General features: G+C 37.0%; 1 protein-coding gene and 2 long non-coding RNA genes across 4 annotated transcripts in view; 2 read left to right on the top strand and 1 right to left on the bottom strand.

The window, feature by feature from the left end:
• The window catches only part of LOC130583923 (uncharacterized), a 32,481-nt gene extending 17,176 nt beyond the window's left edge, over positions 1-15,305 (top strand). Inside the window, exons 2-5 of one of the 2 annotated variants that reach the window (XR_008966468.1) lie at positions 200-239; positions 7,842-7,935; positions 14,364-14,446; positions 15,174-15,305. This is a non-coding gene — a long non-coding RNA (uncharacterized LOC130583923). The remainder of the gene's footprint in view (positions 1-199; positions 240-7,841; positions 7,936-14,363; positions 14,447-15,173) is intronic. The other variant, XR_008966469.1, reaches the window with a different exon arrangement.
• SYNPO2 (synaptopodin 2) overlaps positions 1-18,182 on the bottom strand; it is a 72,274-nt gene extending 54,092 nt beyond the window's left edge. The window contains exon 1 of the mRNA XM_057383593.1: positions 18,013-18,182. Coding sequence (XP_057239576.1) covers positions 18,013-18,141 — 129 coding nt within the window. The 5' untranslated portion in view covers positions 18,142-18,182. The remainder of the gene's footprint in view (positions 1-18,012) is intronic.
• On the top strand, positions 15,358-26,731 carry LOC130583922 (uncharacterized). The gene is made up of 4 exons (XR_008966467.1): positions 15,358-16,222; positions 18,178-18,362; positions 24,948-25,043; positions 26,678-26,731. It is a non-coding gene; the product is annotated as an uncharacterized LOC130583922 (long non-coding RNA).
• The last annotated feature ends 787 nt before the right edge of the window (positions 26,732-27,518 follow it).

Here is a 27,518-nt window from a genome sequence, read left to right as displayed (position 1 = left end):
ACCTTTGAAGGAAATGGGAGCTCAGCTGCAAATTCCAGAGCAGTTTGAGGTAACATTTTTATGGACTACCACTACATTTTCTTTGGAGTCTTTTTTTCCTAATACAAAATGTATGTTGCTCTGAGCCTATGAAAATCTTGCTTCCTTTAGTTCTCTTCATTAGCTTGTGTTTATCTTCATTATTCTTTTTCTCTTTTAGGCAGGAAATCATAATTCCCGAATACCACCTAAAAGCCAAGGTACTTCTTTATTCAACTCTACTATATCTCTGTTTTCTCTGGAGTACATCGTATTATTCCCCTGAATATATGATGTAACAATCTCTCGCACTATATGCTCTTCTCAATAGCTGTTGCCATGTATTACTATGTCTTTTCACTGTGTTTTTCCATTCATAGATAGCCGTAGCTATCTACAAAAGTTACTATCAAGGAAACCTAAGCAATAGGGAAATGCACTCCTCTATTGCTCAAAGAACCTGCTTCCCTCAGTTGCAAGCAGTACTTTCTCACACGCAGTTTCTGCCTAAATCTCTAGCTTTAGTATGAAGTGCAATAGCTGTTATCAATTAAAATTAGGTGTTTACTTGCTGAYGAATACCTGTACTAGTGCCAAACAAATTAAATCTACAGTCCAGGAAATACTCAGGAAGCTTCCTTCTAAATCAAGAAAATCTCTCTCATTAAATCAATTAGGTAGTKCTTAGAGGAAAATTGGTCCAGGATATCCGAAGGCATTAGTAAAGTGTTGGGTTATTGCTGCTCCACTAAGGTTATATCCCGGCCAGTGGTTTGATTAGRATATTTGAAAAATCTGGAGTCATTCTAGCASAGGAACCAGGTGTTCAGCAGGAGTYCTCAGCAGAAGARGGAAGGAAGGATTTGCTCAGTGTTGCTCTCTCACACTGTTTCTTCTGGTTTCCCTTTGTTCCACAAACCAAAGCAGCAGCTGCTTGGGCTCTATGGGGAAAGTAGAGCCTTGCTGCATCCCTGTGTGCTGTGGATCCTAAAAAATGACCAATGTCAGAGGGAACAAGTTGGATCCCTGCTACAATCATGTCCCCGGCACGTCTGGAACTGTGCAATGCAGTGGTTCACATTAGAAAACATTAATAGCTCAATATGGTACAAAGAAATCTGTAAAGGATCCAATTTCTGTGGTCATAACCTTTTCTGATTTAGGGAAACTGTTTATTTTAATAGCTCACTTGGTTCTACTGATGCACTCTAATTGAATTCAGCTGAATTATTTCCCTGTCYGTTGCCAACCTTCTCCCCCTGCAGATCCCTGGCAACCAGGTCCAGGGTAGGTCTTTAAAAGAGGCACAGACTCCCTTTTGCAGGCTGTTGAAATATCGCTGCCCTCATTATCAGGMAGAGCACTACCCAGACTATTGTCATGGGGGAGCCTCCTGTCCCATTCCCAGCAGCAGGACCCTTGGCCTCCCCTCCCAAATAGTAACCTTGTAGGTCCCCATCATTAACAGCACTTTGGGACAGTAGCAGCAGCAACAACAGTTTCATCCACATGTTTTTTTTTTTTTAAATGTGATATCAACAAATTACGGTTTTTAAAAATCTATTAAAATATCCAAGTTCCGTAGTTCTGTCTATCCACAATCTACTGCAATGGTAAATCATGGCTGTGACTGCAGCTCTCTTATCATCAAAGGTATCTCACAAAGCATCAACAGTGTGTCTGAGCTCTGCTGGAAAGCCTGGGCTAGACTGTAAAGCACAGAGTCATCATTCCTGGATTTACAGAAAACTGAGTTCTTGTGACACATTCATAAACCTTTTTTGGCCAGGACATTCCCAACTGGTCAAACACGAGCAAGTAGGAAGTGGGGTGGAGAGGGCCTTGAAGGATTTTTTTTTCTTTTAAAATTTAGCTTTGAAGACTACAGGACATTCTAGATATATTCTGAGTGCAAACGCTGTCTGCCTCATGGCAATTTAAATGTTCAGCATTTTGCTGTAAAATTCCTAGGAATGCAAGTTCAGACACATCAACATTCTTGCCAAAATACAGTCATCTTTTTGCTTTCCAAATGTGAAACTCCCGTTGAAATCACTTGGTCACTTYCCATTAACTTCAACCTTAGCTGGAGCAATCTTAGGAGATTCACTCAGGGAAAATTTTCATGGTGCTTCAAGCATGAGAAAATAAAATACAAAAAAAAATCCTACAAGCACTTTGGGAAACTTTATATAAATGGCCAATATTGGACATGAACTTTCAAACCCAAACCTATGTAATAGTTGTCTGAAATGTAAGGGAATATGCCTTGACTGCAAGTGACAAATGCAGCAAATTCCTTTACAGTGTATGTACACTAAGGAGGAAGAAAATAAAAATCATGTAAGATTCTCTTGCTGGATTAGCAATACGCAAACATCTAGTGCTGAATTTTTAAAAAAATTGCATTTCCCCATGTTTTGCATGGATCACTTGCTGTAAGTATCATGCTGAAGACACGATTTCATTTGTAAAACTATAAAAACTAAGGAAATGGCTGTAAGGAAAGGATGGAATCACAGTGACAGAAGTTAAGATTGAAAGGGCCTTTTCCTGTCCCGACTTTACTGTTGTATCCTTTATGGCATTGCAGGGAAGGTAATGCAGGGAGCAATACAATAATACTTACTTTTAGCATTGGCAGTCTATACTGTGCACAGCATTAATGTTGTTTTATTGAAATAATGCTATCATTTTTAACAGTTTGACTGACAGTGTTGGGGTTTGGGGGAATTCCCAAGTAGTACATGGACTGCAGTAGGAAAGCCTCATTASCTCTGCATAGCTCAGTCAGGGATCWTTCCCARGCTTGATGTCTGGTTTTAGCAGTGATTTGCACTGGTGCATGCAAGAACCACTGCCAGGCCAGAATAAAGTAAATTAAAATTTCCTTTAAAAAGGGGATTTCTGTCTTATCTTTAGAACTGAAACTAGGGGAAAATGTTTTAGTCTTTTCTGACCTTTCCCCCTTTCCCTTCAAAATACTACAGTGTTATGYTGATTAAGAGCATTCTGACAAACTTAGTATTTTGCTCCTTAAAACTATCTTTATCATGCCCAAAACAGAAGATAATTTGGTTTGGTTTTATTAAAATCCCTTCTGAACTTTTTACGCTGCAGYTATTCTTCCCAAATGAGTCATGCAATAACCATTCCCAGTTTGTAGTCAGTTCTCCAAAGAAGCAGAAGAAAAAAGAAACAACTTCCTTTTAAGGGAATGAGACCTGTTTGTAAAGATAAACCTCTTTCTATTTCTATTTGAAGACATTCTCCATAACCYAAGAATTGATAGTTATAAAAACACTACCTACTTTATTTGGATTACAAAAACAGTCATAGCTATAGGACATTGTTTAATGTTAGCCTAAAGCATCTGTATATACACTCAAACATAGGGACATTGTTGAAACTACACATGCAACATGTCAAATGAGCAGCAAGTTTACTAGAAATCTGTAAGAAACAGCTTGAAAATAATTTGATTTCCTTCTAGATAATATTTTAAATAAATTTGTTTAAATAAATGAATATTTAATATTTATGTGCATTGAAAACAGTTCAAGAGTGTGTAATTGTATAAGTAAGCTAACAGCAACAGCAATTTCTATTAAAGTGCTTTATGATTCCCAAAAGGAATCATACTGCTTGAAWGTTAGAGAATTCACATGCTCTTAGGATTTGGGAAAATCTCTACATTGCCATAATCTGCTGTGACAATCTCTGTAATCTCTGAAAGGCACTGTTATTTTAACAGCAGCTTCATTGCACTATTCACTTTCTGTCCATAGAAACTGTAACAGGTATTTAAGTGTCTCACTGTGCATTTTGTTCTCAAACTGTGGGCCTGTCAAGCTTATTCCATTAGCCCTGCAACCAGCAAATACCAGTTTATCCAGTACCACATGAAAAAAATATTAAAACATTAAAAACTTGCGATTACTTGGGTTTTTTTCCACTCTGGGGTGGGATCACTTTGCAATCAAGGATTGCAAGGATATCCAGAAATGTATTCTAATTTTAATGAAAGCTGGGACTCAGGTAAGAATCAGATTTCAGGAGCTGGTACTGTAAGGAAAATTTGATGTGTCATCAGACTCGCAGAAACTCTTAAAAAGATGGGCAGATAGTCACTGTAATTTTACAGGGATTTTTTAAGATATCTGATTATAGGTACATTCTTCTCAAGACACTAATTTTAAAAGTATAAAATGTGTTATGGTATGCAAATTAAAATATTTCACTGGATCTGTTACCTATATAAYGTGGTAAGAATAGAGTTATAAATTAGTTAAAGGTTGAAGGGGAAAATACCCTGATATTAATTCAGACACAAAAGCAAAGAGGAATTGTTTAAGTTGCATTRCCATCCATTTAGCTCTGAACCCCTGACACTATAGTTTATTAGAGAGGTGGAGACAACAGAATCCTTTGTAACAGGGATTTATATTACCAGAGGAGCTACAGCAGACTTTTTCTGTGTTGTTAAAATAAATTAATCAAAACCAGCAGGGGAGCGTCCTTGAATTACAATGGTAGCTTTATTCAGAAACTGTAAAGATTGAATTTTTAAGGAAATCCAAAAGGCATATAGCCAGTTGGATTTTTTTTTTTAATGCTGCCATTTTTGACAATTCTTAATATAAGAAGCCGGAGTACTGTTTCAAGCAAACCTTTGCATATTGTCTATGATTTTATTTCATTTTCTTCCTCTAAATTAATATTTTCATGTACTAACACAAACATAACATGACTTCTCTCATCCCAGATAGATCCTGAAGTACTTTCACAATCCTTGTCCAAGATCTGTGCCAGCTTTAAGTCATGTTTGCTAAGTCAAGGATGCTATTCCACACACAGAAGGCTGCAGCCCACACCTTCATGAAMTGCAACAATCCTACAGCAAGAGCAGCCCTATGTGTTCATTTTGGGAGCTCAAGTAACATTTTCCCAACAAAACTTTCACAGAGAAAAGGGATGCAGGGTAACTGATGTCATTAGACCATAAGCACAATTTGGAAGTTCAGTTTAAAATATTTTTTCAAAGTGGAATCACTGCYGAGGGTCAGAATCTCCAGGTGCACATTTCTTGCCAGGATCACTGAGGGATGGATTCAGCAGGGAATGGCCACGCAGTAAATGCACAGCATTAACTTTCTGCTACACTGGTTCTGTCAAGGAGCAAGGGCTTTGAAAAACATTTGAAGTTGTATTATTTATGATGAAGCACAGCTTTTATTTTTAGCATGGATATAATTTTCAGAAACCATAYTGCTAAATATGCAGATAAATATCACTCAAATTCCCTCAAATGAGTAAGGACAAAACCTAGGACAAAATCCCACTTGCTTAATTAATTTAAATTAAATCCTGGTCTCTTCCAAAACCATAAACAATAGAAATAAGGGTTAAGAAGGATAATGGGAAAAGTGCTATGAGACTAAAACAAAAATTATTTTCAAATCTTACACAGATGTTAGAATAATAAGTTTTTAAAGAATTTTCTAAAAATAACAACAAAAGAAACAAGCACATGTAAATGAACAGGATWATCTTGACTGTATCAAGCATCTGGAAAATATAAGCACACATGAAAGAGCTGCTCATTTTAAGGACTTAATTTAATAACTCATCCTGCTCAGGAAGATTAACATGTGGCTATAAAATACCTGCTTGCCATCAGATTTCACCCCAACATGGTCATAGAAAGATTTCAGATAGCCCTAGTTGTATCAGTCTAGAATAGCTTAATTCYGTTTCATTTTGTGTGGCTACTGTTGCTCCAACTTTGCTCCAAGATATCCTACATATTTTTCCACTATTAAATGATGCATCTGACTTGGTTGCATTGTTACAGAGCCTCCAAGTAACCCTGGGAAGTATAAATCCTAAACTGTGCCAGAACCTCTTGACTTGGTTTTTAGAGTGAACACTGCCTTTACTGCMTAGGAAAGCAAAAAACAACTGTGTMYTTTACCAAGTTAGAGGCACTTTTTGTAAGTACTTCTGAAATGAAGACTGGCAGCTACAAACCCCAAATCCTCCCTGTAGAATTTTCTTATGGGAAGTGCATCATCTCCCAAGAAAGGTCAAATAGAAACTTTAAGACAGGAGACAAAAGCAGAAGAGGATATGGACATTGCTGTCTTCTCCTCTCATATTCATTGTGCTGCCTTCAGAGCTTATTTGAGAAGGAAAAAACAGTCTGAAGGAACATCTGGCAGCAAGACAGCGKGGTATTCATGGGTGATTTTTTGAAGGAGTGTCAGGAAGCCCCTGGTAATGTCAAAGTCAGCCCTGCTCTGTGCCATTTTTCCAAATGTCAAGCACCAAACAAARGTAGTAGGGGCCAAGAGGAGCTTGTGAAGGCATGGGTATAAACTGAGAAGATTTATGTGAATTGCTTCCATTATTTTGTATTTGTTTYCTGAGCAAGKGCTTCCCTACAATTCAAATTATWATATAGGTTAAAAATGGATCAGCTRTGTGGCTCCTTATCTCACAATACTGATTTTAGCTCTTTAAGAAACTCTCATAGTCAGACTACTTTTCAGCATCCTGGTGATGTAAGGAGTCACTTAAAAAATGCCTGAAGGTCAGAAGTAACATTTTAAGCAACTGAAGAGAATTGTAAACACATACAGTGCTCTTTTTCACCTAAAAGAAGACAAACTAACTCAGATTGCCTCSGAAGACTTTGCTGACACCTCTTGCTAATATAATGTTGGGGGAAAGGTCCTATTGTGTGAACTGCTAGTATCTCCTCAAATTTCTCTGGAGAGCACACTTTTTAACGATTACATAGTCCGTAAAAAGATGTCACAGGTCAGCACCTCCATAAATTAAATTCAGTGTTAGAATCAGTGTTAAGTTTCCTTTTATCTTYATTATTTTGCCCTGAAACTTACCTTTTTCTTATTAACTTTTACAATTAATTGAAAAAACATAGCAAAAACAGTTTAATGTCACTGTGGCAGAGAGGATTGAACATCCTTTTAGCATGGAAGAAATTAGTCAAAACCAGTCAAGTGCAGCTTTGTCAGGATCTACATTTGAGATCCTGGTTTTGCATGTGACTGCGTTAAAATGATGGAGGAACTAAGGAGGTAAACAAGGCCTGTGTGAACAAAGTTAAATGGCCAAAAGAAAACCCAAGCACATGAAAATATMTGGCCTGAGAGCATCTTGCAAATGTAAAACTGAAGAAATCCACAGAAGTGCAAGGAAAGTTTTAAATTAAACTAGGGGCATAAGTGTAATTTTTGYTTTAAGGGATGTACAGATATGAGTTTATGTGAATCCCATGGGTCAACACTGCTTTTTGTACTGCTACAGACCAGTAAAAGCAGAAAGATCTTTGTASTWTATAATTTCTTGTCATAAYGATCTGATGGAAAACTATTGGAAGRAGCTTTTTAGCTTTAGGGWTATCAGGCAAGAGAGAGKCATSGCACAGGGCTGAGGCAAYAGGTAACACCTACAGCTGGGAATCCCTGTGTCTGCATCCAGCATATTTGACCCAGTCACTGAAATAAATAGTGTTCCTTGCTCTTAATGGAACACACCTGCACACAAACATGGGATAACGACTGTTTTCCAATCTTTGAAAAAGTATTTGGGTATAGAGCAGTAAAAGGTTTTGGGGAAAGATGTGGTTTGTCTTCATTTTAGGTGAGCTCGATTGCCCCGCTGTTGCTAAGGCAGCACCCAAAACACCCAAAAAGAAAGCACTTTCCATAAGAGGAAGGGCTGCTTCCCACCCTTTCCACTTTCAGCTGATTATGCYAAAACGTGATCCCATTTCTGCCTGTCTATTTTTATCCCAGGGCCCAGCAGCTGATGAACCGTGCCAGGGTTGAATTCTTCAGGGCYGGATGATGCAGGAATCCAGAGGCCTGAATTCAAGGCTGATTTGAACAGGTCAGTACATCTTTAGTTTTTTGCCTGAGTCAATTAGCACCCAATATCAATTTGTGCTAATTCCCAGTCTCTGCAACTTTTCCAGGCCTCTTATGCAAATCAGGCCTGGAAGCAAACAAACCAGTGAGTGACCCAGAAGGCTGGTACGGGGCCGGGCACTATTGTTCTCAGGCTGTGCATTTCAGTGCTCTGTTTGTTCATAGTGTAACTCTAAAAAAACCACAGACCGCAACCATAACTATCTCCTCAGGCTTAATTATTGTAGCCTTTGTACTGTTCTTGCCAGTGTAGAAAAGGAGGCATTCATGGGCCTCTCACTACATTTAGATTCGTTGGATTTTTTCTCACTGTTCCTGTAAATATTGAGGAAAAAAACTGAAACTAGAATGACAAGAGGTTTTAAAGTCAAACGCTTTATACAGTCACAAATGGTGCCATGAAATCAGAAATACTTTGCTGACATTATCCTGGGGATCTGGAAAATAACTTAAAAATGTAGCATATTTAGGAGATGAATCAGGGTCCTTCAGATGAAGATTCAAYCATGAAAAATTTAGTTAGATCACACCTGGACTGATCTGTTAATTTAAAACTATTTGAGTAAACATAGTCTTAAGCTGTAAAACTCAGGTAGATTTCCAACACCATAGCTTGTCAATGATGCAGTCTTGGATTTGGTGTCCTTCATGGGAGTCTATTCTTCCTCCAATTAGGAAAATGAAGATCTAGTGTTACAGACTGAAGTCATGACTAAAAGTGAGGGCAGACAAAGAATAATGAGGAATTTATTAAAAACACCATTTTAATATAGCTCAAAATTTGATTTAAATTGGATACAAGACCTGAGAGAGTTCTTACACCTCCAGGGCTCCCAGCCCTGTCTGCTCAGGCTGTCGTCATAYTGGGCTGGAAGAAGCTGAGGTTTGAGATAATATTTTTATACTGTTCATAATTGTTATTTCACTGCATGCATTCAAATAGTTGGGTGGAATATTACTATTTAGTGTTCATAATATGCATCAAATAGATGTAGAATTTTTTTTTCTCTTTAAAGGATTACAATTGCCTCTTTATTCTGAAATACTACTGAAATACTTTCTAGTTAGCTTTTTTTTTTTTAAATCAAAATTTGTCCTCATTAGAGTGTTATGAAACCACAAATCAAACCCTAGCACAAATTTATGGAGCTGTTCTTAAGGAGATTACATTCTATTTGTATGCAGGGAATAATAAGCAGAAGTGAAAGGAAGATTTGGAATTACTAATTTGATATTATGATTTTGATTTATTTGATACTCTGTGATTCTTGACTTGGTTTATGTACAAATTTTCCTGAGGGCATTAATTCTACACTTTAAAATTTATATGCTTTGAGGGGAACTGATCTGAATGATACTTTCAGCTTCAGTAAGAAAACATTAAACCTTTCATTCAAAATTTCTCCAAGGTATAAYTCTCTTTACATTCACTTACCTATGATTTTGGGGATTGTGAAGAGCACCATCTAGTGATAATCAATAATCTCASTATCATGAAAAGGTGATTATTTCGAGTGGACATAAAGGCACACTGCTAATTCACTTACCACAGGGATTGGGGGGCTCAAAAGGAAACAGTGTCCTAATTGTGATTCTCAAATATCAAGTACCTTCCCTYAGATACCCCTGAAAATGCACAATGCATCTAAAGACTGACTTTGACTAACAGTATGGATACCATGGAATGACAATTTTAATACCAAAATTTTATTTCAAGAGCTAATTATGTCATCTTACTATGTATTYTATAATGAAATTCTCCATTTTTATSAATGGCATATTATATATTGATCAGCACAGTGTACCTATCTCCCTGATTGACAATTTAGGTGAAACATTTCTAATTTTCTATGTATCCATTTTCTTTGGAAAGCCAGCAATTCTGAAACTTTGATTTCTTTTTCTATGAAGGATGTCTAGCAGCTGCTCCTTCATAAGGATCTTAAGCATTAAATAGTATCACATGTTGGAATTTGCTTAAAACGTTCATGTTTAAAGGTAGTTTTTCCTAATTTGAAGGATTTTGCAAGCAAGTCAAGTCTTACACTATCCATCCTGCAAGCATTATTTCAGCATGCAGAGAGCTCATTATGAATATATGATAATATAGAAAGCTATTTATCCCTTTCAGATTACTTCCATATGCATTCTCTGTAATTAAATCAGTGGCTTATGGCAGCTGGCCTTTGAAGTGATCTCTGCAAACTWGGAAAATGTAATTTGTGGAACAAAATGCTGATCACTCTATTCCAGCCACATCTGTTAAGCTCTAGTAGTACAGAGATTTGTGTGCTGAGAGAGTTCATGAAAGSAGAAAGTTTCCTATATTTCTTTGAGTCCAAAGGAAGTCCGGKGGAAGTGATGGGCACTATTCACTGAAATTGATGTTTAAATAAGTGGCTGTACTTGAGTATTTAATAAACTCCTCTCCCTTTTCTCTTTCCTCCCTTAATCTGGGGGTTTCTACACTTCCAGTCTGACAGATAAACTGCTCATAGGACTGTTGCCTGAGCTGTCAGCAAAATGAGGTGAGTTAGCAAAGCCCTGATGTCTCAGTTTGGAAATACCATTCAGCCAACACAGGCCTGTGTATTTGCATGGTTGAAGAAAGCAGGAGGGCKGTTACAAGGAGTGCCTTCAACCAGTAAACATTTGCAACTGAGGGATTTGTCCACTGTCTAAATTTCTTCCTTAGCTTACATCAATATARATCAGTCCTTTAATAACTGGCCTCTATTTTCTAATAATATCAGTCTACTTTGTACTACTAGCAATCATTTCTTTCTCTTATACATAAGCAGATTGAAATGTCTTCAGCTCAAGTGAGTATCTTTGTCCTCACAAGGCAGCTTGGAAATTAAATGTACTGTTACCAAGTAATTTGAATAAAAGTTATATTATACAACAGTATTATCAGAATAGCCCAAAGGTTTTTTGGCTCCTTAGAAAGGAATGACTTCTGCTAGACACAGAAATCTGTACCAAGTAGATTCAWAGCAAAATCTGCTACACCCTTTCCAATGAGGTTTTTTATTCACAGTATCTGCTTCTAATTAAATAACTGCACTATATTATACATACAAAGGCCCAATCCTTTGCTTTTTGAAGTCAGTGGCAARGCTCCCAATGAGTTCATGGGAAAGAAGTAACTCTTTTGTTAAGGCTTCCTTTMGTGCAATTTCAACTGTTAGGTTTTAAAACAGAGATTCAGCTTTGCCACCTTTGCCTTCAGACAACAAGCAGCTCCTGATATTCCTGTRTTAGGCAGAATACTAGGAAGGGCAAATTTAGTTTTATTGAGTTATGTTCCCCTGTCATTCTATTTGTTTTTCTTTCTGTTACTATAAACTTCCACAATGGACATATGGTGTCTTAGATGATCTTTATTTAAAAAACTTTCTAGAAATTCAATATTGCAGCAATTTATGCCATAYGTGGCATGTTTATGCTTTGAAACCAGCAGTATAGAAGACCACAGCTTATCTACTTTCTTCATAGTTTTGACCCATCACCAGTTCATCTGCTAATGAGCTGTAATATAAAACATGCTTGCAAAACCCAAAGCATCCAGTTWCCTAAATAGGACCATATTTCTAAAATATACTTACAAAAGGGCAAGTTTATAAAAYAATGATTCCACAGCTCCTCAGTCCAGGATGACATAACTCTTTTGAAGCAAAAGGTTACCCATGCAGTCAATGACCAGTCCCAGATGTAAGAAGGAGATGTAAAACAAAGAAGGAAGCTTAGAGGATTCAGAATATATTTCYCTAAAGTAGAAAGACAACTTGCAGACAGAGTATCCCTGCTAAACAAGAGAGGGACAGTCCATGCTGTGCCGAGGACTGCAGCATATGACAGAGAGCTCAGGGTCTAAGGCTGCTGTCTCTGGTGAGCTTAGAGCCAGGTTTTTGTTAGAATTTACCTTCCACATAAGCAACAAATAAGGCAGCCACTTCTTCACTGATCTTAGTACCCCACTGAGCGCGAGRTGCTGAGGTGTTTTGAAGATTTTTGGCCTTCATGCTCAACACCAGGTTGTATTGGCAGATAACCAGAACATAACACYGTGATTTTGGCACACATTGAAGCGTTCCAATATAAATGTGTAYTAGTCTCATCCTAACGTTCAAACTGACTATGAACTACAGATTCTAATGGAATGGTACAGATGGGAGAAATTACAGAAAAATAAAAAGAAATCCACTGTGTAACTTGTGTACATTCGGTTTGAAATTTAAAACCTTCAAGCTGATATCCAGGGGGGTTTTACTGCCAGTTTTGTTCCAACCAATGAACAGTGCTTGTGAGTACTTGCAATATAAACGTTTCATTTTTGTCCATAGCTAATTCCATGCACTGAATTATTCCTCTTAAAGCTGAAGCTATCTCTGCTAATCCATTTCACTTTATAGAGTACTAAGCATTTATGAAATATGGTCCCTTAGAATAATATCTGCTCTAAATGTTTCTGCTGCAAATAGGAAGAACACTGAGTTCTGCATTTGAAAGAAAACCCTTCCATGATATGTATAAATTGTTAGCTGTGTCTTTTCAATSTGACACAATCCTAGAGGACTCTGTAAATAACATTTCCTGTTGTGATATTTTAATGTGAACTTGGCCAGAAGGCTCACTATTGCATTCACATTTGCAATAAGAATGCAATGGCAGAAAATACAGAACAATGGCAAGTAATAATGTCTTCCAGTGTATTTTAAATGTTTCCAGCAAAGAAACTAAAAAATGAAGAAAAGCTCTATACAAACCAGTCAATCTAATTTAGTAGTAATACACTGTTGGGTTTTTTCAGTTTGTTTAGTTTAAATCAGTGTGAATTATGGTGTTCATTCTATTCCATTGAAAACTGGCCTGGCGTGAGAGTTGAAAAGCATCAATAAGTCCAAATGAATACCATCATGTATCCAAAACATGCTTGTATATGCCTAAATACTGYGGGAAGCATGCCAAAAGCAGCTTGGTATGTAGTCCTGTATATCCAAAACAGGGTATCCACTCATRTGCTAGTTCAGCCTGCAGCTTTTAAACAACTAGAGGGACTCCAGCACTAAACATTTCCACTGGCACAATGGCTGGAATGCAAAAGATTGAAAGTAGGGAACGCAGAGCCCTAACCTTTAGAAGAACATGTAAACCTTTGGTGGTTAAGGTGTACAATTTTTTTTTTCTTCATTATTTTTCTAACTAGCACTGGTATAYTTTCAGGAAGAGAGTTACTTTGCAGTGGTCTATTTTTGCTAGATTTGGGGAACCTTGCTTTGTTCCTCTGCTTTGTAAAATAACTTTAGCTCCATCAAGCCCAGCTTCTTCCAGTCTGACAATGGCAGTTTCGTAATTTACTTATATAAAAGCTGAGCAGTGTCATCTAAACACATGCAAAAATGTATTGGTTATTAAGTTGGGTCAAGGCTTGTAACACAGAAAAGATATATAAACCCACAATTTTCCACATAACTCCTTGTGTGAAAGAACATGTAAATATGCCTTACAGGGTTTTMTGAATATCAGCAAATACCAGCTGTGTCAGATGGTCTGAAGGGTGAATTTGAGAATAAGAGTCTGTCCAGGCTGCAAAARCAAACTGTGTTTGGAAATGTATTAGCCAGCAAATTTAAACAAACAGTTTTAAATACAGGCCAAGTAAGGCAAGTTGTGTTTAAAATCATGTAGGTTGACTCTAAACTCCCCTCCTTTGCTGCCAAAGTTCAACTAGCATGTTTTAAACATGGCTTGTTCTGCTGCTTGCTATTGCATAAAGTTGTGTTCAAATSCTGCTTCAGATGTTTCCTGATACAAAGAAAGCAGCATGAGCAGGGTTGAGTTAGCTCAGTGCTGAACCTTCTCCCAGCACGCTGAGAACTGCAATTCCAAACAGTGCTGGAGAGGAGGATCCTGCTTTTTCTAATCTAATTTACCTGCCTGCAAGTTGGGAGCATTTGCCAGCAGTGACAATGTAAGAGCATGGTAAAAACTGTAAAAGGTTTCCTTACACCCAGCAGCTGTGATGTCTTTTGTGGATAGACCAACTGTTTGCTGTCATATAAGTTACATGTATATACATGCACATATTTGTGACAGTGATGTGCATTGCCTTACATCAGGATCCAAAGTATGACTGTGCTAACATCTTACCCTTTTTTTTTTTTTTTTTTTCTGCTAGACTAAGCGTAGAGGTCAGCTTGATGACAACCTCTTGGGGTTGTTCTGAATATGTCAAGTATTTCAGACAAATGCAGAGAAAATGTCAAAGTACCACAACACAGCCCACCTCTGTTTACAAGCAGTATTAAGTAATCCTATTCAGACAGCCCTTTTCACACTCTTGGTTCAGGTTGTTCTCAAGTCTTTGCTTTTCGCTTTCTGTTTCAGGTTCTAATGAATCCAAAATGATGAAACTGAGACTTGAAATCCGAGCATGTTGATGGACAAGGGCACAAGTCTAAAATGACCAGGTATGGAGTTGTCACATGTCATTACTGAGCCAAAGGCAAGACTACTATTTGGGAAGTGATAGCAGAAGTCTCCTCATAAGCATCTGTTCATTTTTACTTTTAGGATACTAATCTGAATTTCCTTTGAAGTGCCCATAGGTTAAATACTTAAATACTGGAACTATATGTTAAAGTTCCCAAACTTAAATTACCAAGACTGAGACAGACAAAAATAATAAGTTAATCAAAGTTTGGTGAAGGTAACAAATATGCTGAGATTAATGTACCTTTCTTGAAAACAGATAATGTAACAGAGTCATATTGTGGTTTAATATAAACCTAAATCATCTATAGKACAAGTCCATTAAATTACCTATTGCAAAAGAGATTCTTCTTAAAGGATATAACTTCATTGTATATAACACAGCCAGTATTTTTAAGCATTAATAGAAAAAGAATCACAGGATTTTCTTCAGCTAGTTCAGAAAATCAGCTATTATTTTGTATATATTTTAAATTAAAAACTGCAGAGAATTTTTAAGAAAAAAACCACAATTATATTAATTAAAAAAAAACAACTTTCATATATCTCATTTCATATATATCAACTTTCAATATCTCATATATCAACTATCAATATCTCATATCATATATATCAACTTTCATATATATCATTTTATCATGGTAAAATGGAAAGAACATCATGTGTTGCTTTGCTTTTATATATCTTGAATTCTTATCCTTCTAGGGTCACTGCTACACTGAGATTTCCCAACCATCTCCTGCTTTGGGAAAGCCATCCTACAGTGCAGTACTGACATGGTTTAGTGAAGGGATGTACACCACCACCGTTTTCCTTAACTTTGGACTCCTGATTAAACTGGTGGTTTGTTTTTTTTTTGTTTTTTTTTTTTTTTTATGAGATAATCTTCTTAGCACAGTATGTCTTTGAACATAGCATTTAAAATACTTTCTTTTAAAGTCCTTATGTTATATTGGGACAGTACACAGAATATGCAAATTCTTTTTTACTGAAAATAAGTTTTTATTAACTATTTGCAACATTATCAGCCTTCACAAAGTAAATTGGTGTAAAGAGCCAGGGTTTAGAGGAGGAGAGTTGTTAAGCACTTCTTATGCCTCTACAGAAAATGAGTCAAATTTATGTTTTGAATGAGGGTTTAAAATGGACAAGCAGAATGATACTATCTAATGCTTTAGAAAAATCAGTGTGTTGCAATCTCACACTAACCAATTACTGAAAAGTCTTCAACCTAATTTAGTGATTTTAAAATTATTTGTTGATGAAAATTGCCTGTTTTATCTGCAAAAGTACTTGTGAAAAAGGACCGAGATATTTTTTGGTAAAAGGTTTGTCTTGATCCCTCCTTTTACACTATACATGGTAATGGAAGACAATGATACTGCAGGCAAAACTCTCAAAGGTTTTAGTGGGAATGCTACTTGAATACATGCATTAGGAGCTAGGCAGTGGGAGGGGGARGGTTTACATATTCTTTATAAATGTAATAAAACTATTTTAAAAGACATAAAACAAATTGGTAAAAGCTGCCTCTGGCAGTGAGCTGCAGTAACTTATTCCATCAGCTTAAAAAACAGTGTTTTCTTTGTCAAAGAGAAGGCAARTGTGAATTTGGGAATTCTGTGTCCTGACATATTTTAATGGATTATTTCATGTCCATCCATTTCATAAACCTCTCACCTTTGGATCTGTATCACAATTACTTCTCTCCTCATGACCAGAGCCTGAGCGCCCTTCCCTCTGCTGTAACGAAGGTGAGCAACCCCTCTGGAGCCTTCCCTTTCATTTACCAGAAAACTTGTACCTGTGAGGTTTTTTCTAAAAATATATCTTATTTTTCTAAATTTGAAGACGTTTTCCTGTGGATTTTCCCATTAGAAGTAAGGCACGGCTGTGTATCCCATTCTCAAGTCCCTACCTTTAATGCTAAAACAGARCTGAGACTTAAGCACCCCAATCTAGGGTGTGAATATAAAAAAAAAAAAAAATGCCCCACCGTTAAATAGGCCATTTTCAGGAAAACTGAAGTTTAGTCCGAATCTTGTGTTCAAACTGCTGTGCTTTTTACTTTTGGTTTTATGTAATCAAGGCCACTTGTCTCCTACCGCTACTMAGGATTTTTTCAGTTCTAGCTACAAGTTTTCACTAGATGGCAGGAGTCCACTGCCATGTGTTACCAGAGGCTTCACTTGCAGAGCAACAGTTGCCCAACGGTAGGGGAAAAAAGTGAACATGTTCAAGTTTTGCAAAATATAGAAAAACTAACAAAAAACTTAACAGGAATGAGAAAAATTATTCAGGCCCTCAAAAAAAATCATAGTTATATTACTAGATATGGTTAATATTATAGGCTGAAAATAAACAAAAAGAATAATGAAAGATGTTATTTACTTGACAGAGGAGGTAAAAGGACCTTGTTTTATAAAAAGAAGTAGATATTTTGTTTCTGCCGTCTGTGAAAAAGTTAACTGATCCAGTAAGTTAAAGTTAACTGATTAATAAGTTTATTGACAGTTTGAGAAAGTTACAGCTTAAATACGAAACCACTGATCTAAAATACTGTATCGAAGTAAAACCAAAAACCTTAACACTCAATGTACTGCATTACCAAGACACTAAAAGGAGATAAGATGCATTTTAAATTCTCTCCCACAATTTAACAAGACAGAGCTCATGGGATGATGATCAGTCCCTGCACCGTTTCAGCCATTGGTATTTTGCTGAGCTCAGAGCTCTGGACAAAATTTGTCCCTCTTGTCTAGGAGAACAGAATGCAGCTCCATACAGTTACATAAGCCTTAATAACCGTGACAAATCTTCATTGTTGTACCAGTGGAGAAGCTGTTGCACTRGAGTGAGCACTGATTTTTAACAAAACTGCTTTTGAAATATTATTTTTGCAAGTTGGGGCTCCCTGTTCTTATATTTAATTTATTGTCAACTCCTACTGCCTGTTTTGCCCTCTGTCTATACGTGCAGATAATTTATAAGGTGCTCAGTAATTTTCAGTATTGCTCATGAAATATAAGAGGGAACGTTTGGCATCTATTAAAGCTGCTTCTAAGACTGGATAACTTTCTAAAACCAGAGATAAGTTAGTGTAATTCTTTCCAGGATTCCCAAAATAGTAAGAACATTTTCTCATGATAAAACTGTATTTATTCTATGACCAGAGTAGAAAAAGCATCATAAATAGATGACTGAAGCAGCATTTCCTAATATGAGATTGAGTTTTGCGATGTGCTGAGTGCACTCACAACCAGACARCAAAGCAAACAGGAGCTGAAAGGCACACATCATATCACATTCAGCATTTCACAAAACTTTTGTAACACTTGCAAGCTACCAAAAGCTAATAATTCCTGTTTATTGAAAGCCATAGCATCAACACCTGCAGAATCTCTGCAAAACACGTTAGCGAATTCAAACAAGCATCACAAGATCCACACCAACCATTTCCCTGGAAGCAGGATGGATTTAAACGAAGCGGTCCCGTCACCCGTGTCCACAAAAGTCTAACACCGTCTCTCTGTCATTCTCCTACCTTGGCGATTTGCAAAGGCTGCTTGTGCTCCTTGCCCCCTTGCAGTCTGAAGCCCCACGGCGCCCCTCCGCTCATAGCAATGCAGAGATAATCCCCTGTGCCCATTTTCCTGGTGCAGTTAGGCAGCATTCACAGACAGGAGAACATGAAAAACTTGTGTTGCAGATGTTCAGCGAGCTGGAGATTGGTCTGCCGGGCAGAGCTGGAGACCCAGAGCACCACACTGTTGCTGCCGCTGTGTACTGCACGAGCAAATGTAGTCATTGAGGGGAATGGAAGAGCTCCCTCGGACCGAGGGCACAGCCCACTCTGTCGTCAGATTCCGACGCTCAGCCCACCTTCAAAGTAAAGTAAGTGAACTTGAGGGAATGCACACAAAGAGACTCGGCCATGAGGCAGAGGGTTTCATTTAAACATGACTCTCCTGACAGCTACATCAAAACAACAGCAAAAAGAAGTGTACATTTCCCTGTGACAATGTGGGAAATAGGTTTACTTTAGTAAATGGTGCCAGACGTTTAAAACTCTAATTCACCCATTTCTTCCATTTTTACTCCAAACAAAGCAAGTAAAATCTCAAGTGAAACATCACGTACATCCTCTGAATATCTAATACACTTAGATTGAGCTGCCTTTAGGATTTTCATCTCTACTGCATGTAAGAAAAAAAAAAAAAAGAAAGAAAGAAAAAAGAAAGATAAATGCTTTATAATTTCCTTGTCTTGGAATTCCTTCTTTTTCTAGCTCTCTCTGACCTCARTACAGTTTTATGTGTGCTGCTATTTAGCAATGGTCTGAATTATTATTGGACTCTAATAATATCTGTTCTTATGCAGTCTGTTGCCTTTCCTACCAGAGATTAGTGAAATGAAATATCAGATTTCTCTGTGGATGCTATCAGTGGATGATTTGCATTGTGTTGGTAAAGGGGAACTTTTCTATAAGCACCAAGAAAAAATATATTCATTGGGGAGGTTGAAGAGGGATGAAGAGTCCTCTAGATGAGTGTTCACAACCGACAGCATAAGTTTTTACTTGCCTCAGCCCAAAGTTAGGTAGCCAGGCTTAAATCACATTGCATTTTGAACTGAGCTGGTTCTAAAGGAGTGTGTTMAGCAGGTGAACTATCTTTAATGTCTGGACTGCTAAAAGAAGAGTTTCTGAAAGAAACACCTCTTGCTTTGAGACCCAGGATACRGGGAGCATCAGGTTTTCAAAGCAAAAATTCACTGAAGTCTCTGTATGAAGTGTTTCCGTTTGGTTGGTTCTAAGCTGTCAGAGATGTCGGGGTAACAGGAAATGGTCATCTTTTAAATTACATGACTTTGCATCTAAGTAGCAGATAACCACTGAGGCTTTAAACCTATCCAGTGTATCTGTCAATGAAGTGACCCCTGGAGTGATGCTTTAAAGGCAAAGTATCAAGGTAGAGACAGGATCTTCTGTTAAACTGAAATYTGCTGGCTGGGAAAAGTAGACAGGGTTTTAGGAGCTTGARCCCTTCACTARTCCTCTAAGACACTGAGGTAGCACRAAGCCTGGGTKGAGGCAAAATCCCTAATCAAACAGAGGAAAATRTCACTCTCAATAACAGGATTTAATAGGAGGAAGAGTGCAAGCTTTATTGACTACAAGTCAACAACTCTGGAGAAGCAAAACAGGCACAGGTTGCCATATAATTAAATACTTAAGGAAAACATTATCCAAGAAGCCACACTAGGAAAGGGARTAGTCTTTTAAGGGACTGTGCTAGACAACCTGTGAGTGCAGATGCCTCATTTGAAATAGTTCAAGGTAGCTAACTGCTTATTATCTTCTGCAGTGTTGATTTGTTGCTGTATCAGACAGATTTTTAGTCTTTCCCTAGGCAGAATCTTGCTTTAGACAAAGTTCTCTCCCTTTTACCTAATGATGCAAGTTTTTATAGATAATTTTATGACAATATAATTTTTTGGTATATAGCTGCAACAAATGCTCTTATGAGTAATGCTCTGGTAAATACAAAAATTAAACATTTGTTTTAGGAGAATTGATCATATAGTTATCCGCCCTTCAAATTTGTTTGTGGCTTAATTACTGTTAGGGTGTTTTAAGCTTGTATTAGTCACTTATCATTTTGGTAAAAAGGAATAATCAAATATGATCTCTGTTTCTGAACTTCTCCATATTCTTATTGCAGAAAACAAATTAAAGAGAATCACCCCTGCATTTTGGATGGTCATACACATGATAGGAATTTGAACTAGATATAGATGCCTCTATCTCCTTTTGACCTTATAACTGAACTGTGTAAAGTATTAGAACAGAACAACCTTGATTAATTATTGCTCAGCTGAAAAAGATGACCAGGATCTGTTTGATTTTGTTGTATGACAAACCTTTGGGGACATTTAAACCTGTTACTTTTAAAGTGATATAGGACTCTGTGCTTGAACTGACAAGAACTGTGATCCTGACAGGAAAAAAAAAGATGGGAGAAATAACTTTTATCTAGTCTGCATGTTGAGGGGCTTTTATAGCAACAATTCCAAACAAATTGCTGCTTTTCCTCTAAGGGATAATTTCTTGTTTGCTCTGCAGTAAGGAAACYATTTGAAGTCTGTAACTAAACTATTCCCCTGATGGGGAAACCCAAAGCTTCCTACATCTTAATCTTAGAAAGAATACTCCATGGGCTTTAACAATTCCCATTTGCCCTATATGAATTTCTTAAATGCTTATACTGCAGCATGTTTTGCTTTTTAATGCTCCTCTTATCTTTTTGAACATTCTTGCATCCTCTGGGATTTCTAAATGCTGATCATAAACTGAACATCAAGATAAAAGTAGAGTCAATCATGGAATTTATGACTTTTTAGTCTTTGTAGTTTCTCGGGCTTAAATAAATTTCATAAATTCTGAGATTATTTTCAAAATACACTGGAATTTTTCAAGCTAATGGCAACTGCAGCCATTTAACCACTGCCACCATCTCCATTGTTTCACTAAAACCTCAGACCCATTTCTAGGCAACAAGTGATAGAACTTCCGTGTCACAAAAAAAATCTTATAAATTGGGCAAATAACAAAATGGCAGAATTTACCCAACATCTATCTGGGCYCAAATAYAGGGAAAGGTTTGGTTTAAATATGWTCTTGTATGATAAGATCTGTTTAAAAAGATTTCCAGGTCAAACTTCCCCTTGCTCATCTCCCTTCAAGATCTGCCAGTCAAAAACCCAGCACATTAGCCTTGATGAGCTGTGATAAGCTACGAACAGCCATATTTTTAGAATAGCTACAGTGAGACCATCAATCCTGAAATGTTGTCTTTGATACCAGGTGGAAAATGGAACAGAGAAAATGGTGCATTTCTTTCCTCAGGCTCCATTCAAACACTTCCTCAGCTGGAAGTGGCATCTCTCTACTTTGTAACAGGAGTTTTTCTTCCATGAACTTTTGCATGGTGTTTCCTCTTGAGCCCACATGACTTGTAGCATCTATAGCTTAGTGCAGGARGTCATCCCTAACTGAGTAGTGACACAAAGAAACACCTTCTGGATCCTACAGATTCATTTGCTGTCCCCTGGTTCATGGATCTGGGGAATGTGACCAAGCAATCCCCATGCACATTTTCCAGGCACTTATTTTACAGACCTTTTGCATACTCTTACCCTCTGTTTTTTTCAAATAGAGAATAGAATAATTAGTCATCCTTTATGGAAAACCTATCTCACACCTTTCATTCTCYTCATTTTCTCTCTCTACATCCTCTACAGTTTGAAGTCCTATTTGAAATGAGGGTCTACAACACCACAGGCCACAAAGTTGGGATTTGTGCAGTAACTAACTTGATGATATCTATTTTGTTCTCTGGTTGCTAACCCCAACACTACTAACACCTAATTTGCTTTTTCAGACACTGCTGTGTTAAKGTGTTCCTGGAATTATCTTTCAAAATCTTAAAATCTTGTCTGATGCTGCTTAGTTCAAAGCACATAGTTTTATATGTGATTTAATGTTTTTTCCCCCAATGTGCATCACCTTATACTTCTAAGCCATGTTATGGTATGGCTGCTTAGTTTTCTTAAAAGCCTTTGGTGAAGGAATTTGTTGAAAGCCTTTCGTAAATCCAAGATCAATCAGATCACCCTTATCCACGTGTTTTTTGATCCCCTCAAAGAGCTGCCTTATGTTTGTGAGGCAGGACTTCCTTTTATGAAAACCTTTTTAACTCTTCCCAGATAAGTCATATTTATCCAGATGTCCACTGTTCCATATTAGAGCTTCCACCTCTTTGTTTTGGATAGATATCAAGCTGACAGGTTTGCTGTTTTCTGAGTCTCTCTTGGAACACTTTAGCTAAAAAATGGCACCCTCTAATCTCAGTAATGGTCAGCTATTTCAGCCTYGAATTCCTTTAAAGCTCTGTGTGGTCTTGCTGACCACTTCTTAGCTTTCTTTGCCTCATCTGCTGCCACTTGTCCATATATTTTCATTTTGTATTGTAATAATAATTTATGATACTGAACAGTTTTACTACAAGTGGATTTATCTMAAATCTAATTTAAATCACATATTTCTGCAGCTGAGTTCAGAAGACATTCTYCAAATGTGAGAAGAAATAAGACATATGTTTGTCCTTTCATCCAGCAATAAAAGCAAAGCTTTCATTTCACCTACAAGTTTCCTACAGTAGTATCCTAGGTCTGTGGATTCTTTAAAAATGCAAACATTTCCACCCATTCCTTAGTAATGAGGAAGAGACAGAGGGAAAGGGGATATCATGCTCTCTAATTTATGGGCAGCATTTTACTGCTGTAAGTACCCAGATGGTCTGACTTCCTCCTTTTTCTGCATTTCATTTTCTTTTCATATATGATTTTTTCCACATTAAAATCAGCATAAGCTAGTCCTCTGAAAATACCTATTTTAACAGCTTTCTAGTAGATTTAACTGTATCATCTGTAAACAATTTAACATACTACCCAATTTATTGTAGAATGTGATTTTAGCCAAATGGGAGACTCAGGAGGGGGAGGGGGAAAGGAAAAAAATGCACTTACTTGTTTGGGGAGGGGTGGGGGGGTTTTGTTTTTGTTTTTTTTTTGTGTTAATTACATGGGAAAAAAAATCCCACTTGTAAATATATAGTTGGTTTAACGGAACAAAAGATAAAATCACAGCCAGACGACTTAAGAAATCATGATACAGTCTCTTCCAAATGAAGGGAACTTGACCTCTTCCAAWATATCCCTTCAAATAACTATTTTTTTAAGTGGCTTCTGCAAACTGGGCAATGTTATTTTTCCAAATTATTGCCTAATAACATAACTTTGTTCATAGTCCTACAATTCTGTTGTTACATAAGGTAAAAGCAAATTTTGAAGGCAATTCTAAACATCATTTTCCACAAACCTTACAGAAGTAGAAAAATACATTTCTGCTTAATTGCTACCCTTAAGTTTTGTTCCCCTGACTCAAGAAGCAACAAGGAACAGAAACACATGGAAARGATTTCATTTTCAAAAGAAGTATAAAATGACAATGTGAATTAAATATATTGATGGAAGGTTCAAATGCATGGCTCCAGCTAACATCCATTAAAGCTGATTCTCTTCATTTTTCCCATCAAAATTCTCTTGTCCTACAAGACAAATTAATAAAATCCAGATGGTTTGATTGCATGAGGAACTTTGCAGTGCACTGCCAGATAATCAGGTTTGCTTACTGAAAGTACAGACATTGAGTGGCAAAGGTATTAAAGTCAGCAATACTAAGTTCTTAGTGAAAATAAAATAAAAATACAAATCATAGATAATTTTTAGCTACCTATAAGGCCAGACAGAAAAACTCTACTCACACTCATAGGAGGCGTGAGCAGTTCCCCACYATTAGAAGTAAAATTTAATTTTAATCCCGAATGTTGATTATAAAGCAAGGTACTGAGTGATGGGWTGGAATTTTAGAATTAGTCCTGCTTTCTTGTTTCTTAACCCAGCTTCAAGACTGGCAAATGAAGTGTAGTGAAGAAGCAGAGAAATTTACGGGAGGGGTATTTCTCAGCACTTACGTTACAAGGTGTCATCCTGCAGGAGGAGTTTTGGTTCTGTTGTAAAGAAAACCATCCAAAACAAACAGGCAAGAGAAGCCACTTTGCTCCAAAACACAGAAAAAATGTTATCATTGAGCATTTCTGAATTATAGCAGAATAAGTAGAAATTTGTGTAGAGAATGGAACTACAATTCAGCATGTTAAAAGATAGATTAATGATGGGCTCTGAAAGTATGTGCATATCACAGGCCCTCTGTAACCAAAGACCTGCACCATTAAATACAAGACATAAAATCTATGGATAACTCAGAGAGGCAAGAATTTGGGGAAGAGAACTCATGTTTCTCAGGTTTTTGTCCTACCTGTTCCTACTACAGCCAGTCTCAGATAACCAGAAAATGCTTTCCTAAACTGGCTGAAGAGAAGCAAACTTTTTTTYCCCCTGGACATCTTGGACAAAAATGTTTTGAGAAGGTTTTCCTTTATGAAAARACGAGGATTTCAGATTGTKTCTAAAAATTAATACACARARTAACTACAAGATTTMATTGTGAGAAAAAGTAACMCACATTCACTGCAAGGTTTGTGAACATGAAAAAATTCTGTAACACTGGAATTAGTACCTGTTTCTTGTTAATCTAAAAGTAAGGTTTTGGGTTAGAATTCATGTTTCCAGGTGTCATTCCACTGCTGTTTTTACTTATTCCTGTGTTTTAGCAAGCTAGAACTAATTTACTCTTGGGACTTGGAAAGACTCTTAGGTGTCTATTTCCTTTTCATTTTGATTCCCAGAAGATGGGATGACTACATTTTTGGCTTCAGTGGTTGGAAAAATTCTGATAAAAGACTCTAAAGCAAAAAGAAAACTGTTTATGAACAATTTTCTTTCTGGTTTTGGCAGGGAGAAGTTGCATCACATTCTTCATAACGGAGCCTATGGGAATGAAAATTGCTCTTCTTTGSCAAAGCTTGGAAGAGCCTAGAATGGAACATGCATGTAAGTAATGCAAGCAGGTGTTCCACTTTGCTCACCTCTGCCCCAAAATGCTTCATCCTGCTCTTTGAATTGGCATTTAAAGGTGGTAGTTGAGTAACACAACACCTTYTATCCATCTGTTCATCTTGGACAGTCGGATTTTATTATCTCCCCTCTTTCTTTTGAAAGARCATTTCATGCTAACTTGTTGGGCTAAAGAAATACAACATGCTAAACTCTCCTCTGATGTACCACTATGAAATTAATCATGAGTAACCATATCATATTTATTTAGAAAATATCTATTTAATCATCGCTGAGATATGAGTTAGGCCCAAGTAATCTAATACATTTTGAAATGATGCTTTAATGTGGAACTGAAGACCGAACATGAAGATTTAACATTAGTCTGATGAATACTCACCTGCATCAGATTTCATCTTTTCAATTTTGTTTCCTGTTAGCAAGTGTAGAGGTGATTAATTCCCCTTGACTTGTTGCTATGAAAGAGCTCAATTCCATGCCTGGCCACAGTCCAGCATAAAATAAACTATTTTTGCATTGCAGTTTAAAGCAGGTATTGTTTGTTACTTGGAAGACTCTTAAGAGTGAATTTTTCCATACTAAAAACAAGGACAGGAGAAGCAGAGAACAATTGAGTTATAATGCAGTATGAGTCTTGGGAAGTTTGAGTTCTGATTTTACACTTGAAAAATCCCATTATTTGGTCTGGGCCTGGAAAATGAGAAAAATAGCTCCTATATATCCAGTGAAACCTTGAGAAATATGAAACCTTCTGAAATTCTCTGCTTATATTTTGATAGTTTGATACTTTAAGTCCTCCTGGAGTATCCTTTCTTCCCTCTTTCCTSTRTTACAAAATAAGCAGTAAGGTTTGYGAAGCAGTTTCTAACACACTCTTTACAACTACAGTGAAGTTTTTTGTTCARTGCCTTCCCCAGTGGGTCTGAAGTTGGTGGTTCCAACTACAGCAYCTGGCAAAAGGACAGGGCATAAAAAGTTGCTTTGGCATGAAGTGCTGCCTTTAAAAGTTTTGCCTCTGAATGGTTCTGGTTAGGCTTTACCAGAAAAGCAGAGGTGACATAACAAGGACCGCCCCACAAGAAATCTTACCCTCCCATCCAAGTAACTGTAATAGATTAAAAAGCAATCCAGCTATCTTCATTCCTGGCAATGGGAACAAGAATTCCAACCCTTTGATAACTAATTCCTTTCCAAGTGGAGCAGACTATATTGGAAAAACCTGCCCTCTAAAAACACCTTGATGTTTAACCCCTGCTGATCCCTTGCCTATTGCACTGCATCTTCTTGCCAGGAACCAGTTTCCAGACTTCCCAGCTCCTTCTGCCTTTGCTTTGGCTTTGGCTTTTGGTGCTGAGGTACTGCTGACATGAATCTGCCTGTTTTCAGACAACAGCCCATGTCTACAAATACTGAACAAGTGYTTTCTGTGCCTCCACAGTGCAAAGGTACCGTGCATGCTGTGACACCAAGTGTGACATAGAATTTTGCTCCTGCCCTTAATTTCAATGCCAGCTGCATCTCCTATGCCTTTGTAGCTTCCATGATATAAAAATAACATGATGGATTTTTAAAAAAAAATTAATTCTGATGTTTCTTTTTGTTGATCATAGGGAAGGCATCAATTGCTTTAGACTAGAAGATGTCCAGACAGCACAAATCTGGACAAATATTTTTACAAATAACAGAGATGCTTTACTGGTATGCAAATTTTTCCATGCTCAGGTAGAAGATGTTTTACTTCGACATAAATGGTGGAGTGAAGCAAAAGCACAGTCTATGTAAGAACACACATAGAAGTATTTGAMTCTTAAGTAACTCAACCAAATTTCCAGTTTGTTATGAAGAATTWACTCAGTTGCTCTTTTTCAGTGGTAGCAAGTTTATTTGAGTATTGCTCTATAGCAAGACTTCACTAACACATCAGAAATTTTAAACACAAGAAGGAAATGTAAAATGAAAGCCARTGAAAGTAAAGCTGCTTCAGATGCTTCTGAATGTAAAAGTGAAATATATCTATGTTTGAGAAATTCTATACATTCAGCAAGTAAACACAGAAAGGATCGTTTAACTTTCTGCTGTCCTTTCTGAGACTGTGGCCTAATGTTTATTCACAGTGCTTTATATGTGATCCATTATTCATCAGATTCTACTAAGACCTCATCTTTGTTTTTATGTTACTGTTCATTRTGTAGCAATTACAGCAGGATAATCAAATCTTGGGTTGTTTTTATTTAAGAACAGGTAGTACAATCTTCCACTCTCATGCATCTTAGACAGCAATAAATGAATTTAAAAGATAATTGAAATTCCCCAACAGAAAGATCACAGCAATTTTCTCAGAACACCACATCTACCTCCTGTAAATGTTCCAGATCGAGTTGCCAGAATGTTGATTTCATTAGAAAACCAAAATAGCTACAGTCAGTGAGAGTAAGCAGAGGAGTCTCACAA

This window comes from Malurus melanocephalus, unplaced genomic scaffold (assembly GCF_030028575.1).
Source record: "Malurus melanocephalus ecotype Western Australia unplaced genomic scaffold, MMel_1.1 scaffold_643, whole genome shotgun sequence".
Taxonomy (NCBI): domain Eukaryota; kingdom Metazoa; phylum Chordata; class Aves; order Passeriformes; family Maluridae; genus Malurus; species Malurus melanocephalus.
Note: the sequence above shows the minus strand (reverse complement) of the source record. Positions and strands in the feature narration are given on the sequence as shown.